At 35.1% G+C, this 21,530-nt stretch overlaps 1 protein-coding gene across 1 annotated transcript in view; it reads right to left on the bottom strand.

The window, feature by feature from the left end:
* The window catches only part of LOC109055965 (STE20/SPS1-related proline-alanine-rich protein kinase-like), a 66,787-nt gene that overhangs the window by 26,530 nt on the left and 18,727 nt on the right, over positions 1–21,530 (bottom strand). Inside the window, exons 9-14 of the mRNA XM_042731845.1 lie at positions 21,073–21,121; positions 20,897–20,962; positions 11,000–11,122; positions 8,999–9,028; positions 5,930–5,986; positions 2,806–2,867 (exon numbers count right to left, since the gene is read on the bottom strand). Of these exons, the coding sequence (XP_042587779.1) occupies positions 2,806–2,867; positions 5,930–5,986; positions 8,999–9,028; positions 11,000–11,122; positions 20,897–20,962; positions 21,073–21,121 (387 nt within the window). The remainder of the gene's footprint in view (positions 1–2,805; positions 2,868–5,929; positions 5,987–8,998; positions 9,029–10,999; positions 11,123–20,896; positions 20,963–21,072; positions 21,122–21,530) is intronic.

Below are 21,530 nucleotides of genomic sequence, written 5' to 3'. Positions count from 1 at the left end.
TACTCATATGACACTAAAGAGAAATGAAGAGGATCTAAATTCAGAGCAATATCTAGAAATACATGCTCTCTCTAGAGAATTCCTCACTCGCTCTCACCCTTCTCTCCAAGCCACTCCACACATCACTTATTATCTTATCAAACACACACATTTTTCGTTCTGCCAACTGAATCCCAATAAGCCCCAGATTTATAGACTCATGCCTCTGTACACCTCATGATGAGAACCAGAGATTTCACACTGCGTTTCAATTTGAAAAAAAATCTAAATATCAGGAAAATAAGGTAATAACTTTCCTTGCTAAACAAGACACCACTGTGATCGGCCAGCTAGTAATTCAGCACTTTCATACTTCACCATAAAGAAATAGTTCACCCAACAATCAAAATTTGCTGAAAATGTACTGACCCTCAGGCCATCCAAGATGTAGATGAGTTCGTCTAATCATCGCAACAGATTTGGAGAAATGTAGCATTACATCACTTACTCAGCAATGGATCCTCTGCAGTGAATGGGTGCCGTCCAAATGAGAGTCCAAACAGCTGATAAAAACCACACATTAATCCACAAGTATCCCACACCACTCCAGTCCATCAGTCCTCTCACATCAAAATCTGCTGGCATATTTGTTTAGAGCTGTTTTAGACTGTTTTCGATTTTAAACAGTGCGTGATCTGCACATTTTTTGACTTTTTTCCACTTGTGAAAGCAATATTATAGATAGAGAAATAGCATTATAGCCAGAAGTGACTGTTTAAAGTAAAAAAAAAAAAAATTTTTAAATGATGGATTTGTGATGTTTTTATCAGCTGTTTGGACTCTCATTCTGACGGCACCCATTCACTGCAGAGTATCCACTGGTGAGCAAATGATATAATGATAAATTTATACAAATCTGATGAAGAAATAAACTCGTCAAAATATTGGTTGGCCTGAGGGTGAGTGAATCTCTTGCCATTTTTTTTTTTAATTATTTTTATTTTGGGTGAACTATTCCTTTATTCTGCCGATTTAGATGGTATCAAGCGCCAACATTTCCACTGCACTGAATCTGTAGATTTAGTCAAGCGTTACTCAGGTCCAACCTTTTCACACAGCCAAACAAAGACCCAACCGAAATCCATTTCATAATCGAGCCAATTATTCAGATCATCCTGGGTCAAACTCCGCTTTGGACAGGTTCATAAAAGAACGTTTGCATACGGCTTTACCGATCGGCCTCGATAACGGCGCGTTCATTGATTCACTTGCGTGTATTTACGTCAAGAACTATTTGCAGAGTTAATTAAAGCCTTTCGTCTCTGTTTTCCTGCATCTCTTTACATAGGCTTCCTCTCTCTCTCTCTCTCTCTGCGATGAGGGTTCAAACTCAGCTGTCTGTGCAGCTTGATTAGATGTCCGTTTTTGGCACAGAATCAATGTTGACTAGAAGTTTCAATGCAGAAAATTGAAAAAGCCTCTTCACACGCTTCATTTTCTCTGTCATTCCAAACTGAGGCTGTTGAGGATAATTGGTTGAAAGACAGAAAGATTTCAGTGCAATGATCAGTTGTGAACATGCTGGTGAACTGTACAACCTGTAGACCTTTTTTCTGTGCTGATTCTGTGGGAGAAACCCGAGTTCTGCTAGATTTAATAGGTTAATGTGATGAACAGAGTACTGCATTCTTACTGGTAACTAAAAGCATCATTAAAACATATATATATATACACACACACACACACACACACACACACACACACAAAGTAGTGCTCATAAATTTACATACCCTTTGCAGAATGTGCAAAATGTTAATATTTGAAACAAAATGAGGGGACATGAAAATTGCATGTTATTTTTTATTTAGTACTGTCCTGAATAAGCTATTTCACATAACAGATGTTTACATACAGTTTACTCCACAAGACAAAATAATAACTGGATTTATTTTTTTTTTAGTACTGTAATGTTTACATACCCTTGAATCTTAATACCATGTGTCTTTTCCTGGATGATCCACGACTGTTTTTATATTTTGTGATAGTTCTTCATGAGTCCCTTGTTTGTCCTGAGCAGACCCTGCACATTCTTTGGTTTTCCAGCATTTAACACTGAGGACAATTGAGGGACTCGTGCATAACTATTACAAAAAGTGAAAACGCACTGATGCTCACGAAGGCCACACAATGCATAAAGAGTTTTCTTAATTGACATTTGCCATTAAAGTAACGCCAAAAACTGCCTCAAATGAACTAATAAAGTTGTACAAGCTGCAATCCATGTCTTATTGGTTAAAATGAAGGGAGACTATCTTGGTTTTTTTGGATTGCAATCAACAACTGAAGAATAAACTCAAGTCCTGGCCTACGTTTTTCCTTAATCGATAAACAGCTCCACAATGCAAGCTGGCAGAAGTTTCTATTTTCTGCCAATTTTAAATGAGACAACACACTGGTTTTGTCAAGCACTCGCTTCAGCTTTTCTGGCCTTAGACGTGATCTGAGAACAGATTGTGGTCTGTCTTCTGCATGGGCTCAAATGAAAATTCAGGCAGGAGAATGCAAACACGAGGTCAGGGTTAAAGGACCTCTTCCCACGCTAACCCAGGGCGACTGAGAAAATGCATTAACATGATGTACTTCAACATGAGGCGAGAGACGGAGTGAAAGAGATCTTTTAAAAAGAGACACACTCTTCTTCCAGCACCACACACACACACACACTGTACTACCTGGCCACTTTAGACAGCGACATGCCATTCTTTCCAGATGAATGTAGCATGAAGAGGGATGGAAAAAAACAGAAACGGCAATGAGGACGCTCACCTTAACCTCAGGACCATGTTCACCGCTCCCTGAGCGCTCGAGGGTTTCTCCAACGGTTGAACCTGAACACAAACACACAACATGATGGTAAGTTGCTTGCTTTTGCAGAAGTGTTCTAGATGTTGAGGTTAAAAGATCTTTACACAGCACGCGCTGCTGCTTACGGTCTTGAGGAAATCAGGGTTTCACTGGAGACGTGAAGCGAAATTAATCTAGTCAACCCATATTATGACTGAACCAAGGCAGAAAAATACTGAAGCTAACAGTGTCAAACTCTAATTAGCATGTAAGTACATAAACACATTTTTTGGTAAAACAGTCCATTTTAATTAGGAATCCACAAAATATTGATACCGTACCATATGTCATCAGTCAAAATTACAAATCTTTTCATTTATTTTAATATAACAGCTGATAATGGATATTTATATTGGCCAGTACTGGATATTGAATTTCGCATGCCTTTATTTTTAAACTTAGATTACCTTTGAAGCCCTTTAATGCTCACTAAAAATCAGTGGTGTTTTATCGACTATAAAAAAAATAATAATAATAAAAAGTTTTCATTAATTAAAATATACGGAAATATAAATATTAGATGAAAAACTTATAACTTAAAAAAGCTAAATACTTTGGCAAGTTACTGAAATCTAATATAAAGTACTAAAATTACTAAAATTGAAAAAAAAAAATCTAAATAAAGATATTAGATTTAATTTAATGAAGAAATAAATGATGGATAATAGAGCACAATATATATAAATAAAAAAAATAATACAAATAAAATCCCATTACATTTTTTCTAGCCTGACTACGTCGGACTTCGTACTTCGCTCAGTTTCAGTTTGTTTCTGTCTACGAAGCAAAGAGAAGTAGCAGAGTTTGGTATTACCAGGCTACATTTTTTCATTCACTCAGGCTAAATAGTATTTAAATTTTAATTTGTATTTTTTAATATCACCCATATATTGGTTATTAGCCATAACAAAAGTTTAATATTGGTGCATTTTTTTATTTTAATAAACTAAGCTATTTATTTTATTTATTGATGCTTAAATTATGATGGTCTATATACATATATACACAAACACACACACACACACACACACACACACACACACACACACACATATATATAAAATTTCTGTTTCTTTGCTCAACATTTTTATAACAATGCATCAGGGTTATATTAATCAATAACTAAAATTAAACTAGAACTTAAAAGTTGAAGAACTATAATAACTAACTGTAAATTAATAAAAACTAAAACTGAACTAAAAATAAATTAAACCTAAACAGTAATGTTTAAAAAAACAACAAACAATTAGAAAAATGAGAAGGGAAAAAAAAAACACTTTAAAAATTCCTAGAATTTAAACAAAATTAAAACGAAAACTGAAAAACTAAAAGCTGATTTAAAATATTAATAAAAATATAATAGTATAGCAATGCTCCGGTATAATAGTGCCTTCTTCACAAAGGATAAATGCAACTGAAAGAAGCTAGAGTCTTTGGGCCTCATTTATGGAACGAACGTACTACAGAAAATTGGACGTACTGTCATTTCAACGCAAAACTTGGAATTTATCAATATGCACATGGGCGGTGGCTACGATTATATCTCATGTCTGGTCTCAGCTTGTGTATGCAAGTTTTTGAGTTACCTGAACTCGCTCACAGCATAGTAAATATGGTGGAGAAATGTAGAATGACAGCATTTTGTTCATGTTTATTTTCGTGGCTGTCAAACGAAGCTCATTAGTCAATCGTTAACCAGTAAGATTAGAATGTCTTTTTTTTTGTATATATATATATATATATATATATATATATATATATATATATATATATATATATATATATACAGGTCTTTAGATTTATATGCGCAATCAGCAGCGTAAACCACAGACCATAAGGATTCAATCGTTGCATCATGCACCTGCAGCGCTTCTGCAAAAGGAGAAAAACAATCTATAAAAGGAATAAAATAAATAGGATAGCACAAAATAATAGGCTATAAAATACTTAACAGATTAATAAAAGGGGAAAAAGAACATTGTGCAACAAGTATAGGCTACGTTCATTTTTGTGAACCTCTTTATGCATTTTATTTATTTTCTTTATATCTTTATTTGATTTAATCCATCTGATCCCACAGGCACCTCACCTCCACACACACAACATTAGTTCTAGTGTTGCCTGAAATTTCAGGCATTCATCATCCGACTAAAATGCAGTCAACCAAACATAAAATTACACTGTTTATTTTAGGTCCGCTGTAAAATCAGCATGCAGCGCTCAAAAAACATTTTTGTGCATGTGAAGGATTTTACACGGATATTAGAACATGGCTTGTGAGCCCAATGCAGTTATAGTCTTGCTTGACATTTGTATGCTGTTTTTAATGAATGCCATATAGCCTAATTTGTGTTTTATTTTATAGTTTAATATATAATTTTATAACTACTTATTTTTCATTCTTGTTCTGAATACTGTTAAATTTAAAATTGTTGTGGAGTGAGGGGAACTAAATAGCCTGTTTATATTTACCATTATTTAAATATATTACAAAAATTAATGTAGCCTAATTGTTTTAGGCTGGGTTGGCTGGGTTTCGTTTTTCCGTGTCGTAAACTCTAGGGGCGAGGCTTCTAAACCGGGGTGTTTTTAAGGGGCGTGATATTCAAATGACGATTGTTTTCATCTGCCACATTTATCAACGTGTGATCATTTTAATGATGAGTTTGGTGGCATACGAATGTTTCATGAATCACACGTGAACTCTGTCATAAGTTGATTTGTGCACATGGATCTGCGCTCATTTCTACGTTAGATTGATAAATGAGGCCCTTTGTGTCCGAAATGCAGCTCTGATGCATTAAAATGCTTCCTATGCAGGCAGCTCACTAGGTTTTGGATCAGAGACTCTTTTCCAGATGCTGCAGCAGGCATCCACTCTCACTCTTTATTTGAAATATTAAGTTGAATAGGCTCCCTCAAGGCCATTCGGCCCCCAGGGTCGTGTCCAGACCGCCCAGAGACCAGCTGCCTCACAGCACAGAGCATCAGGGCCACTGAATCAAGACAAATCACAGCAACACTGTCAGCGCCGGCCGGGCCTCACCTGGGGATGCTGAATGGACAGGTTCTCTAGCGGGAGACTGTTAGCGTTCACTTCACCCTGCAGAGAAAAAAATGGAGTGCTTAAGAGCAAAGGAAGGTACAGAAAGACATGTCTCCACCCCTGACTGTTTCTTTTCATTCCCTCCAAGGACACTTCTGCAGCGGCTGGGGAAATGGGTTTTCTATAAGCTCAAAGGCTGAGCTAAAAGTCATTTGGTAATCCAATGGGAGAAAACATGAGTGGAACATGGCTATGTGCACACAAACAGTAGGAAATAAGATCTGTGTTTGTGCTGCTTAATTGCTATTTGTCCAATGCGGTCGAATAGGCCATGCTTGTTAATTATTTAATACGCAGTTTATTAGGCAAACAGCGCAATCCCTCGATACTCTAAATTAAATGATCAAACGATACTTCAGTCGTTAATTAAATCTATTCACAGCCAAACACAGTCAGTCAAGCCCCCTGTGTCTGAGATCATATTTACAGCATTTACAGTTTACTAGGATTTCAGCTGTAGCACAAATCGAAAGACAACATGAAATAGGAATTATGACCTATTTTCCTTCTGTAATATCATATACACTTCTGCTTTTTAAAAAGATTTTCAATGTTTTTGAAAGAAGTCTCATCAAGGCTGCATTTATTTGATCGAAAATAAAGTATAAAGCATAATATTGTGAAAGAACAGTATTAATTTGAAACATAAATTTTTTTGTAGTATTACAAATGCCCTTAATGTCACTTTTGATCAATGTAATGCATCTTTGCTGAATAAAAATATATATTTTTTAAATCATACTGACACATTGCTATGCAATTGCTAGGTGGTTTTTTTGGTTACCTGGGCATTGGCTGCTAGGATGTTTTGGGCGTTGCCGTGTGTTTTACTTGAATGTTTTGGGTGGTTACCAGGGCATTGCTATGCATTTTACTAGAGTGTTTTGGTGGTTACCAGGGCATTGCCATGTGTTTTACTAGAATGTTTTGGTTGGTGGCCAGGGCATTGCTACGCATTTAACTAGGGTCTTTTGGTGGTTACCAGGGCATTAGTCTCAGCCTCAGAAGTGACGGCCATGGACTGTTGGCTAAACGTCTGATGCATATGGGACACAAAAGTGGAAACACTTCAGGAGTGTCAAAGTCGTCATCGGATTGGTTGAATTCTACAGGAGTTCCGTGAGACGCGTGTGTCGGCGTTCTTTAACGTTCCGTCTGGAAACAGAGATACTGTGGCGCCAAACCTCCTCACGACAGAAGAAAGCCGGTGTGTTTACAACTGTGACGACGAGCGCTTATCTGGATCAGCTAAATGCTGTTTTTTTTTTAAAAGTATGTGAATTATTTAAAGTTCGCTGCATAGAATCTTTTAAATATGCCAGAGAGTTTTACACACCGGTCTGTTATTGTGGCGACATTTCCACGCCTCGAAACGTGCCGCTGAACGAAATTAACTGTGATTGGTTGTTTGACACGTCGGTTAAACGCCCTCATGGGCAGGCCTTGGCCAATGAAAGCTGCCGTGAATTCCAGACCTTCCGGGCATTGATATGCATTTTACTACAGTGTTTTGGTGGTTACCAGGGTGTTGCTATGTATTTTAATAAATGTTTTGGGTGGTTACGAGGTTGTTACTATGCAGTTGCTAAGGTGTTTTGGATGGTAACCAGGGCATTGCTATGCATTTTACTAGAGTGTTTTGGGTGGTTACCAAGGTGGTGCCATGTGTTTTACTTGAATGTTTTGGGTGGTTACCAGGGTGTTGCCATGTGTTTTACTTGAATGTTTTGGTGGTTACCAGGGCATTGCTATGCATTTTATTAGGGTGTTTTGGGTGGTTACCAGGGTGTTGCCATGTGTTTTACTTGAATGTTTTGGGTGGTTACCAGGGTGTTGCTATGCATTTTATTAGGGTGTTTTGGGTGGTTACCAGGGTGTTGCCATGTGTTTTACTTGAATGTTTTGGGTGGTTACCAGGGCATTGGTATACATTTAATTAAGGTGTATTGGTGGTTACCAGGGCATTGCTGTGTGTTTTATTAGAATGTTTTGGATGGTTACCAGGGTGTTGCCATGTGTTTTACTTGAATGTTTTGGTGGTTACCAGGGCATTGCTATGCATTTTATTAGGGTGTTTTGGTGGTTAGCAGGGCATTGCCATGTGTTTTACTAGAATGTTTTGGGTGGTTACCAGGTCATTGCCATGTGCTTTACTAGAATATTTTGGGTGGTTACCAGGGCGTTGCTATGTGTTTTAGTAGGGTGTTTTGGTGGTTACCAGGGCATTGCCGTGTGTTTTACTAGAATGTTTTGGGTGGTTACCAGGGCGTTGCTATGTGTTTTAGTAGGATATGCTGGGTGGTTACCAGCGTGTTGCCATGTGTTTTACTAGAGTGTTTTGAGTGGTTACCGGGACGTTGCTATGCATTTGCTAGAATGTTTTGGGTGGTTACGAGATTGTTACTATGTGTTTGCTAAGGTTTTTTGATGGTCACCAGGGCGTTGCTATGCGTTTAACTAGAGTATTTGGGGTGGTTACCAGGACATTGCTACGCATTTGCAAGGGTGTTTTGAATGGTTACAAGATCGCTGCTATGTATATTTCTAGGTTGTTTTGGGTGGTTACTAGTTGGTCGTTGTCGAGCCTGGACCAAAGAGTCCATACAAGTTTTTATGATATACATGTCTATAAATATTGTCCAGGTCCTTCCTTCAAAATACATCTTTTATTCTCGCTTTTATTATTCTAATAAAAATAATAGTGTAAATTATATATCAGAAAGATTTTATAAAGGCTGCAACCACCAAAACAATAACTAAATATCTATTTGTCTCCTGGTCAACATTAAGCAACAGCCTGTACTGCCGAAAAGTTTTGATGAAAGACAAACATTACTGTACTTGCACAGATGAATCATTCACATTAAGCCGTTAACGTGCATTACGTAAAGTAAAGAGGGTCAGTTTTGATTTCATGTTGACAGACTCAAAGCAGCCATGCATGACCCCACACAGCTAATAAAAAACACAAAGTTCTGAAAGGTAAAAGACAGAATGACTGTAACTTACGTGCTGGTTTTCGTCTTTGACCCTGCGTGACTGCAAAAGGAATAAAGAGACAGGATTCAATTATGTTCTCGCTCTCACACAAAGTACTACAGACAGATGCAGCTATTTGTGTGGGAGTGCAATCAGCACTTGCTCATTTGCATTCCATAATAAACAATAAACCAAAGAACAACATCTCCAGCTTCATTAGCAGCCGCTGATTTGCGGACGCTTCGCTTCGGGGGCTCTGATTGTTCCTTCCTGTCAGAGACGTTTTAGCATTATATATTCCACATTTCTGAGAGAAAAAAGCCCCTCGGCTTTGATTCAAATGGTGTGCGTCACCTGTATGATACAGGCAGGGCATTTATGATAAAATATTAAGAGAGCTTGAGGTGCGCTGCTCGGCTTTACATCAGAGAAAGTGCAGTTGTTCAAATCTCATATGTAGGTTAAATGCAGATACATACTGAAGGCTTAATTTTTACAGCAAGGTCCAAAAGTCTGAGACCACTAGTGAAAATGTGTACATTTTGCAGTTTTTCAACTGAATGCATTACATCTTCTGAAAACAAATTATAAATCTGTGCGAGAAACAGACCATAATTTAATATTGTCAATTATCTACTGTTAAACACTGCTACTGGATCATTCGGCGAGTCTGATTCATGACTTATTTAAATCATTCTGATAAACTGATTCACTCAAAAGAATTATTTGTTAATGAATCAGTTTAAAGTCTGTTTGTTTATTACACATATATAATATAAACATATAACTGTATATATAGTTCATTCTGTTTATCACACTAAAATATTGCATGATTTCAGAAGGTGTGTAATATAAAGTAAATAATATAAAAATATTTATAAATAAATGTATAGTTTTTAATGAATAAACATTTTAATCAATCAGTTAAAAAACTGCATATAACTTCAGACGGTCTGGAATATAAAGTAAATAATATATAAATGAATACATTTTTATAATACTTTTTTAGAAATAAACTATTTAATTAATTAGTTTAAGTTCAGTCTGTTCATCACAAAAATACTGTATATGACTTCAGAAGGTGTGGAATATAAAGTAAATAATATATAATTATTTCTGAATAAATACATTTCTCTCCCTCTTTCTCTGCACACACACACACACACACACACATATATATACACACACATAATATTGTATGACTTCAGAAGGTGTAGAACATAATGTTAATAATATCTAAATATTTGAGAAAAATAGTTTTACATATATTGTTTTATAAATAATCATTGTAATGAGTCAATGTTTAATTTCAGTCTGTTCTTCACACAAAAATATTGTATGACTTCAGAAGGTGTGGAATATAAAGTTTATAATAAACAACAATTTATAATTAAACATATAATACATATTATACATTTATGTGACCATGGACCACAAAACCAGTCATAAGGGTCAAATGCTCGAAGTTGAAATGAATAAATAATCTTTCCATTGATGTATGGTTTGTTAGGATCGGACAATATTTGTCCGAGATACAACTATTTGAAAATCTGGAATCTGCATAAAGACAGTCACCTTCTTTGTTTCTGAATGAATCAGCTGTTTGAACAAATCAAGTGAGCCAATGATTCAGTGACTCGTTCATAAAAAAGGCACTTGCTTGCAAAAAAATCTAAATACTGAGAAAATTGCCTTTAAATTGTCCAAATGAAGCTCTAAGCAATGCATATTACTAATCAAAAATTAGGTTTTGATATATTTACGGTAGGAAAATATCTCAAAATATCTTCATGGAACATGGAACAAAAATATCTTCATGGAACATGATCTTTACTTAATATCCTAATGATTTTTGGCATAAAAGAAAAATCAATAATTTTGACCCATACAATGTATTTTTGGCTATTGCTACAAATATACCCCAGCGACTTAAGGCTGCTTTTGTGCTCCAGGGTCACATATTTATAAATAAACAATTTTTGAATGAACTATCCCTTTAAGAATGATGATTCACATCCAGGCCACACTTACCCTTCCGTGATTGACAGCAGCCTTCCCCTCCTCACTTATCACATCCATTTCGTCATCACTCCACTCCCAGTCTCCATCCTCGGTCTTGTGCAGATGACCACTCGACCCTGGAACCCTTCTGACCTGCGGAAGTGAACGGGACACCACGTCAAACTCACAATAGTGTGCACACAGCAGTGACTCCACACTTTCCCAGCAGACTTTGTGCTGATTTGTTTTCTCCATAAGCGTTTCAAACTATTTTTAGAGTTTTGGAACCAAACTAATTACAAATTACCTTTATATCAGCTGAAATCATGCAGACTTGTTTCTACAGAAGCACATCACTGTTTACCATCTTCAGAGCTCATGCCAGGTACAACTTGCTATGTTTACAAATGATTGTTAAAAATCAATTTCTCTATGGAGGAAATGAATGGCATTTGTACTTTCGGAAGCCTACTGTTGTGCTCTACAGCGTCCCGATTCGGAGTGTGTCCGATATAGTCTGTGCTGAACTTACAGGGCTTATTTCTCTGGGTCAGTGAAGTGAGATTTAATTCATCTCCCGGCCCTAACTTCAACAAAAAGGCCAGCTTTTTTTGGAGGCCTGCTCAGTGTCTGTAACCAGTGTTCAAGTATTCCACTATCTGCTCTTTTCAGCAGGGCACATCTTTCAAAGCATGCTAAAGTTTAATCTGGCCAACAAGATCTCAATGTGCACTGAAGTACGGCAAATCAGGGGATCTGCTCAACTCCTGAAACCATGCAATTCTGCTCAACAACATCCTTAAATTCCTGTCATTTAGACAAGCTTTTTCTCAGTCTGGCAAACTCTAATCTGATCGGCTGGCTTTACACAATTTTCAAGAATAAGGGCACACTGGTTTTACTATCCGTCCAAAAGGAAATCAATTTATGTCTACAATGTACCAGGTTGACCAGATCAGCACTGATCACTTGCTAAAGTTTGCAAAGTTAGTGACATCAAAACTTTGAAAGATGCTTGTTAGTAGCATGTGAATTAGAGAACAATTAGATAGAATTAGACAGTGCAGAACTTGTGTCTGAGAAATAAACGGTATTTATTACTTTTAGTAATCTGTTCACAAGTATTTTTATGCTAGTTTGTGTTTTTTGCTTTTTTTTGTTTATTGTGTCTGAATGGTATATCCTTAAAAATAAATTCTTTAAAAAAATATATATTTTAAATAATGTTTGTTATGACAATTTTATGACAAAAACCTAAAATAATAAAACAATTTATGACAATGTTCAAAGTAATGCATTTTTTTTTTAAGAAAAAGGAATTATTATTATATAATTTTAAGAATAAAAATCTACATTTGTATACATATATTAGACAGAGCAATTTATGTCAGTGAAATAATTGGTATTTATTACTTTTGGTATTCTGGTACACAAACATTTTCACTCTAATTTGTGTTTTTTGTTTATTTTTTTTTTTTTAATTGTGTCTGAATACTATATCCTTAAAAATAAATTTATATTGAAAATAATGTTTCTTATGACAATTTTCAAAGTAATGTAAATTTGATAGATTTGATACATTACTTATATTTTCAAAAATATGTATACTGTATTTAATATTTATTAGGTATTATTAATATTTACAATATATACATTTTAATGGATAAATAACTAAAAATACTAATATAATAATAATGTTTATCACAAAGTTCAAAGTAATCACAAATTGATAAATTTGTATTTTTATTAAAAAATAATGATTACAAATATACCTAATTTAATAATAAAAATTGACATAACTTAAAAAATAAAACTAAAATATACTAAAAATAATAATGTAATTTTCTAAGTAATAGTAGACCCATCAACAAAAATAAAATAAAATAAAATAAAATAAAATAAAATAAAATAAAATAAAATAAAATAAATGTATGTCAGATAGTCTCTTCTAGTCTATGTGTGAGGTTCAAAAGTCTGGTACTACACAAGACTAAGAGTTATAGCCAGTTCCATCCATTTAATCCCACAACCGGCGATAACTCTATCAGAAAGGCACAGAAGACCTTAAATCCTCTGGATGTCTGTGAAATACGAGGCACTAGACTGTGCAGATCAGACAGCGTCCAATCAATGACACTTTCTGAAGTTTGCTCTCTTCTGAGAGGCTATTGACAAAATCATATTAGCCTGATCGAGAAACCCAGTCGATCCGCAACATATCCATCCTGCCGCCCATCCTGACACACAGACACACTGTCTTCCAGGAGATTTACTCAGCTTCCAGTTCAAGACGAGAGGTGAAACATGGCACACACACACACACACACACGTCTAAAGGCGAGAAGCTCTAAGTAAGCGTTCTGCGAGGAAGATAACATGTACCCGTTTCCCAGCATCCTCTGTGTGCTGCTTCATCTGCTCAAGATCCTTCAAAATAACACACAGACAAACAAAGCAACAAATAAACATCAGCGCATGATGACAAACTGCACCTGCGGGCTGTGTGCTTATGAATAACACGAGTGGGTCAGCGGCACAGAGCTCTCAAACACACACTCTCTGTCATTTACGGACATTATGTGAGCTCAAACAGCCAACAGTAAATTGCTCTCTTAGAAAATTGAATGCCTAATCGAGTGTTGTGATGCAGACATTCAATTACAAAAACAAATCATTACAATGCTGAAAGAGAAAGACAAAAGAACATCTTTAGAAACAGTATTTAAAGGAATAACTACATGTATTCAGAAAATGTATTTCTGCTTTTATCATTTATAATTGTAGTTTTTTAGGGCCATTGGCACAAATTCTTTTGCTCAGGCATATTCAAAAATTAAACTAAATAAAATTAAACTGAATCACTTCAATGATGTTCACAATACATAAATCCTTAACATATACAGAGCCTTTCAAAAGTTTGGGATCAGTATGATTTTTCTTATGTTCACCGAGGCTGCATTTATTTGATCAAAAATATAGAAAAAAATGCAATTTTGTGAAATATTATTGCTATTTACAATAACTGTATATACAATATACACTGCTATTCAAAGGTTTGGGGTCAGTAATTATTATTGTTTTTTTTTTTTAAATTAATACTTTTATTCAGCAAGGATGTGTTAAATGGATTAAAAGTGTTAGTAAAGACTTATATTGTTAGAAAAGATTTCTATTTTGAATAAATGGCGTTCTTTTTAGCTTTTTATTGAGAGAATAAAAGGAAAAAAGCATCACGGGTTCCAAAAAAAATATGAAGCAGCACAACAGTTTCAACACCGATGATATATCAGTATATTAATATGATTTCTGAAGAATCATGTGACACTGAAGACTGGAGTAATGATGCTGAAAATTCAGCGCTGCATCACAAAAATAAATTATATTTTAAAGTATATTAAAATAGGAAATCCACATTAGAAATTGCAATAATATTACTGTTTTTTTTCCCATTTTTTTTGTATTTTATCATCATATTCTGCTTTTTATTATCAAATAAATACAGCCTTGATGACCATAAGAGACTCCATTAAAAAACATAAATCACCAAAGAACGTCTTTAGAAATAATTTTAAGGAGGCCTATCCAAATTTATCCATACTGCACTCTGTTTATTTCATTTCATCTCTATTTCTGCTCTAATGTATACATACTCCATATGCTTTGGCAGTACAGTAAATGTTTAGTCCTGTCACTAAAGCTTTGTTCACTGAAATGAGAAGAGAGAAATAAAGACAGTTTTAGAGCTAGACATTCTGATTTACATCTTTAATTCAGTACCAGGTATAACTCAATTACAAGAGATTATTAAAAATTCAGCTGAAAATAATTCAAAATAATGTGCTCCAGCACGAGAGTCCACAGCAGAGACGCTGTGAGAAACAAAGCAGCAAGCTGCTCTGCCCCCTACTGGACACAAACAGTCCACTTCACCACACACACACACACGAACTGCACAGATGAGAAACATCGAATATTATTACAGGTATAAGTGAAGACATATATTTGTTGTGTGTTTCATTTTTTTTTTGGTGGAATTGACACACTCTTGACTCATAAATTGAATTTTTACTATGATGTACAACTGAAATTAAAATATAATAATTATTTTGATATATGGTATTCATGATATATATTTGTGGGCCGGAAAGTTAAATATGTATTTAGGTTGCCTCTCTGGAGACTGAAATAAAGAAAAATAAGCTTTATTAAAAGGCTAAAATTTTTCGGGGGGAAAAAATTAATCAATCTTTTTTACTATTTACAATTTAAAATATATATTTTTTTATTATTTCATAATGTTTTTATCAGTATATATTATTAATAAAATATTATATTTAAAATAATAATTATATATTAACATTTTATTAATCCTTTGTTTTATTATTAACAAAATTATTCAAAGCGTGGTCTAATCGACATTTTGTTGTCATGCAGCAAGTAAATTATATCTCAGAGTCAAGGTCATTCAATTTTTTTCAGGTCAAACTGAATAAAATAATATGCTTAAAAATTATTATATTTATAAAAAAAAAAATTATTAAATAACGCTGTGTTTGAAAACTCAAAGGCCAAATAAAGCACACATTAAAATCATGATTTTCACAGTGCTGCTTAATTCTGTTTCGCTCCAGTGGACGTCACTGATGAAACGCTTTGAAATTCCAAGGTCAAATACTGATTCTCTCCACAGCGAGCCGAACAGAACCGCAGCTACTAATATTCAAGTCCTATGAAAGGTCTCACGGTGAGGAGAAAGAAAGACACAGAGCAAGAAAGAGAATGACAAAGATGGAGCGAGGCAGTCAACCACAGAGAGAGAACGAGAGAGAGAAAAAGAGAAAGAGATAAAGGAATAGAGACAGAGGCAGAGGAAGTGAGGTAAGGAAGAGAAATGGTGTTTGTCAGGAGTTGTTAAGGTCAGAGAGTCCTTACATGACAGCATCTCTCTCTCTCTCTCTGTCTCTCTCTCCGCGGGCTAAGGCTATGCTGACTGGATACATAATGTGGGAGTGAGGCTGGGTCACAATCGCACACAAACACATCAGCAATGAGGACAGACACGAGGTGACAGAAAGGACACACACGTACTGACACATCCTTCATCATAATATTCATGAGGGTCGTGATTCAATTTCATAATTCACATTTTTAGTACACTACACTCCAGATTCACACCGTAGCCGTGTCTGAAACCTGGAAAACGCTGCCTCCGCAAGCAATACACAGACTATTCCTCAAAGACTCCTGAGAGAAAATCAGGGTTTCCACAAAAATATGAAGCAGTACAACTATTTTTTTAATATTGATAATAATAAGAAATCAGATATTTGAATGATTTCTGACGGGTCATGTGACACTGAAGACTGGAGTAATGAATAAATTCAGCGCTGCATCATAGGAATAAATTACATTTTTAAAAATATTCAAATAGAAAACAGTTATTTGAGATCGTAATTACAGATAGACAGATAGATAGATAATATAAACATATGCATGAAATAAAAATATATAAACATTAACAAAAGCATAATATTTTACTATTCACAATTTTTAGTAAAGCAATTTTTGTTTTAAAATATGATTCATTTTTTGAAAAAACCTTTAGCTGTCAGATCAAAGCCAAAGCATGGTCTAATTGAAATGTCATGTGACAAATAACAGGAAAGGATATCACAGAGTCAAAGGCAGTATGTTTTTTCAGGTCAAATGGAATAATAATAAAACATTTTTATTTTATTTTTTTTTAAGGCTAAATAAAGAACACATTAAAATCATCATATTGTTCAACATTTTAATTAATTCACAAACATTGATATGAAAAAAAAATCTGGAATTAAAGCTGCAAACGGCGATGAAAGGGCCCTATTTTAGCGTGTTGCTAATAGTGCATCACAGTGTTAAACATGTCACTTCCTGTTGACAGTAGATGGCGCTATGACTATAACTATTATTGGCATGTAGAAGTGTTCAGAACAGGACTCTTATCAAACGTGTGAAGTTTGGAGTAGATCAGACACTGCATGCCTAAGTTACAGTAACTTCCTGTTTCATTGCATTAATAGCATGCTTTAGCACTTAGCTAAGTTTTGCTTACATGTTTTAGCAGGTTTCTAGCATGTTGCTAACCTATTTAACACTTGCCGACACTTTTTAATATGTTGCTAGGAGTCCGTAACAGTGTTAACCATGTCACTTCCTATTGCAAGCAGGTGGCGCTGTGACTATAACTGAATATGGGCATGTAAATGTGTTCAGGACAGAACACTTATTCAACGTGTGAAGTTTGGGGGAGATCGGACATTGCTTGCCTGAGTTACTGCAACTTCCTGTTTCATGGCGAAACATCAAACTTTGTCAGGCCACCAGGGACACACCCCTTGACCTAAACGCAAGATCTTCACAATTTAACGTCACAAAGGCATTATGATGACCCTCACCAAATTTCAAGAGGATCCGATCAAAACTGTAGGAGAAGTTCGTTAAAGTACGAGGCCTGAAAATGGCAAAAACTGCACAAAAATCGTACAGGAAATTCAAAATAACGGACATCCTGTTGGGTTTCGGATTTTTTTGTAGGTATTGGTGTTACATCTGTGTACCACGTTTCGTATATGTACGTGAACTGTAGCTTGAGGGCCACTTCGTTGAAATATTTATATTATACGTGACGCTATCACGCCATTTTGCCACGCCCACTTCCGAAAACCATATCAGATGTAAATTTTCACCAGTTCTTATGATGATGTGCAAAGTTTAATGTCACAACATCGTTGCTCGGGCCCCAACAAGAAAGCTGCCAGTTGGGTTTAGATAAATAATTCATTTAAAATAAACTCTCCGTTAAAAGGTCTTAACAGCTTTTTGCAATTTTGCTTGCGATGCAATGCTTTGACTGCCGATGGGAGGACAGACAGTGATCGAATACCTGAAAGAGTTGGATACGGTCATTGAGTAGAAACCAAAGCGACGGAGCCGCTGACCTGCAGCGCTTTAATCACTGTTAGTGTGAACGTCCCTTACAGCGCTTTGTTAACGAGCTTCACTACTGTACCATCCCACTAACAACTCCAATATCCCCACCCAGGTGCTACAAATAACTTTTCAGATCTCTAATTAAACCTACATTTCCCAGAGGTTCCCTTCCCTGAATACAATGCCTCGGATGACTGCAACTGTTGTCAAATCTAACAAGTACACATGGGCTCCGTTCCACCCAGACAACAGCCACTACGTCTGTTTCTCCCTCCCTCCCATTAATACTGTAATTCATTGAGAAGAGTCTATTACTGAAAGCACGACTAGTTTTCTCTGAGCACTTCAGACAACTAAAAAACCATCACACATCAACAAAATCAATTCTAAATGGATCTGCTTTAGTGATTATTCTTTACAAGTCAGTCTCTAAATACGCCTGTGTGGCTGCGCAGTAATCTGCCGGGCGGCTTTTAAGTGCACTCATTCGGTCACCTACTGTGGAATAAATCCCTTTATCAGTAAAAAACACCTTTTTTGATGCAAGTCGTTCGACCTTAAAAACACTATTATGAATGAACCACAAGGAGGTCTGCATGCATTTAGGAGCTTCTCTCAATTCTCTTGTTTGTGTAGCTAGAGAATATAGCAAAAAATGCTATATTTAATACATGCAGTATTATATAAATAAAAGAGTTATTTCAGTTATTTATATAATAATAATAATAATTGTTATTTAAAAAAAACTTGCAATAAAATACACATAAATAGAAATAAAATAAAATGTAAACAAATAAAAACCTTTAACTTATTTTATGTATCTTTTTTCTTTTTGTTTATCTTGATTCTGAAATGGTACTAAAATAACTTAAACTCAAATAAAAAAAATAGACATTAAAAGAAAACTAATAAAAACAAAAACTCAATTACTAATACAAATTACTGGAATTAATTTCTGTAATACTATAATTACTGTAATTAAAATGAAATCAGAAAATATAAAAATAACTATTTATAGTGTAGACCCAAAACTACACTGTGTATGTGTATGTTGTAAAAAGTATTTTTTTTTTTTAATAAAAAATGAAGATTCAAAATGTTTAACTATACAAACAAATACAATAAAATAAAACAATCAAGGCTTTTTAACTAAATGAACATAATATTTAGTAAGTTTCATACACAAGTTAACCATTAATATGCACTAATATTACACTGCTAATTAATAATGCACATTTTATTTTCATGAAAACACTTTAAAGAGATTTCCATGACCAATTTTGAGTAATTATGCAAATTAGTGAATTGTTGAGCTTAGACTCAATTCAATAAAATGACAGTTTGAACTGAGTTATGGAAATGACTCAAACTTAAACTATAAGGTTTAAAATATTAACTAATGATAACAAACTAATAAATTAATACATTTAAATCAGAGATGCTATTAAAACATCTAATGACTTGCAAGACAAAGATTGCAGACTTAACCTAAAGGCACAGTCTTTTGCAAACTGAATGTGCAAATAAAAAGCAATATTCACAACGTTTATATCACCAGCAAAATCTCTGTCAATATTCTATATATGCACAGCATATTTCCCTCATTCTGCCAGCTGCACCTCAACACAACACCAGCAAACCCACATTTGCGAACAACAACATCCCCCATCATTTCAGCCCATCAATGTCACAGCCTCCACCCGGACATTCTGTACTCTTCCTAAACGGATGGATGTGTGCAGCTCTTTAGCCGCCATTTCTCTCATTCATTTAGAGGCTGGAGGTGTGGGGAGCTGAAAGCCGACCCATAAGCACTATTACACATGCGGCCTGCATGCAAACGGCTGTTTAAAAGCAGCGCCCTGTTGCCTGGATTAAAGCCCATTTTTCCTCATAGCTCATCAGAGCTCAGAGACATTAGGTGTCTGCTAAAGACATGAACTGAAACAATGACTTAAATTCAGCGTGAATGAGTTTCACACCACCTGCTCAGTAAGGAAACACACCACACAATTAAAATTTAGAGGGGAGGGTCTAATATCTGCATACTGATGAAGCATAAAATGTAAAAAATACATGATGCAGAACAGAAAGAGAGAGAGATAGATCGATAAATAGACAGACAGATGGATGGATAGATAGATAGATAGATAGATAGATAGATAGATAGATAGATAGATAGATAGATAGATAGATAGATAGATAGATAGATAGATAGATAGATAGATAGATAGATAGAACAATAAAATGGCAGACAGAATGACAGAACGATGGAACAATAGAATATTTCAATGATAAGAGAGTGTTACAACATTAGAATGTTAGATAGAATGTTAGAATGATAGAATGTTAGAATGATAGATAGAACGATAGAACAATAGACAGAACAATAGATAAAACAATAGAAAGATAGATAAAACGATAGAACGAATGATACAACGATAGAATGATAGAATGATAGATAGAACGATAGCTAGATAGCTAGATAGATAGAACAATGTAATGGCAGACAGAATGATAGAATGATGGAACAATATGTTTCAATGATAAGAGAGTGTTACAACATTAGAATGTTAGATAGAATGTTAGAATGCTAGATAGAGCGACAGATAGAATGCTAGATTGAACGATAGATGGATAGAATAATAGATAGAATGTTAGATGGACAGACAGAGTAAACAGTGAACAGACTGGGTCAGAGTTCACCAGAGAGCCCATGCATGAACGGCTCTTACAGTAATAGGTTAGAGTGCATTCAGTATCAGAGAGACACTCAGTGAGTGTGGAGGGCAGATGTCCTGCAGTGAGAAACATTACGGCTTCCGATCCCTCGATCAAGAGCAGCCACACTGTTTAATCAATACAGAAAGCTCTGAACATGAGAGCACAGAGACCCATCTGGCCTGAGGGAGAAAATACAATCAAACGCGTAGGGAAAGAATGAGACAGCGTTACCTTTTTGGCTCTTTGGCTTATATTTGGTCCTTTAGTAAGCAGCTTTTCAATCAAGTACTCTCGATTCTACAACACAGAGGCAAGAGGGTAAAAATACAGAACATATATCAGTGACAGACCACTGTGAAGCACTGGTTTAAGCATTTGAAGTATGGAGGGAGCGTATACTGCCGTACCTTAGCCTTTTGGAAAAATTTACATTTCAAAAGCTCGGCTGCAGTGGGCCTGTGGAGATGAGAAAAAGGCTTGATGCTGACATTTTCAGACAGCTCCACATTTCAAGTCACTCAACAATAAGGATTTTTTTTGCTGTTGTTCTGGCCAGGCTGGGCCAGTAGTTCAGATACACATGCATCCATAAATAAATAAATAAATAAATGTGTGTTTGTTAGTTTACTGTAATTTATTTATTGTCAACTAATATAATATAATATCTATTTGATACACTGAATATACTTTTACTACATCCATTCCAAATAAAATATAACATTTCAAATATAGATATGAATACAATATCTAATATAATAAAATACTGCTATACAAAATGTTCCATTAGTTTAATATACAGCAAAATGTATAACTAGCCATTTATATCAATATTGCTATGGTTCTATAATTTTAAAGTATATATCTC

The sequence above is a fragment of the Cyprinus carpio genome, chromosome B9 (genome assembly GCF_018340385.1).
Source record: "Cyprinus carpio isolate SPL01 chromosome B9, ASM1834038v1, whole genome shotgun sequence".
Lineage (NCBI taxonomy): Eukaryota > Metazoa > Chordata > Actinopteri > Cypriniformes > Cyprinidae > Cyprinus > Cyprinus carpio.
This window is presented reverse-complemented; position numbering and strand designations above follow the sequence as displayed.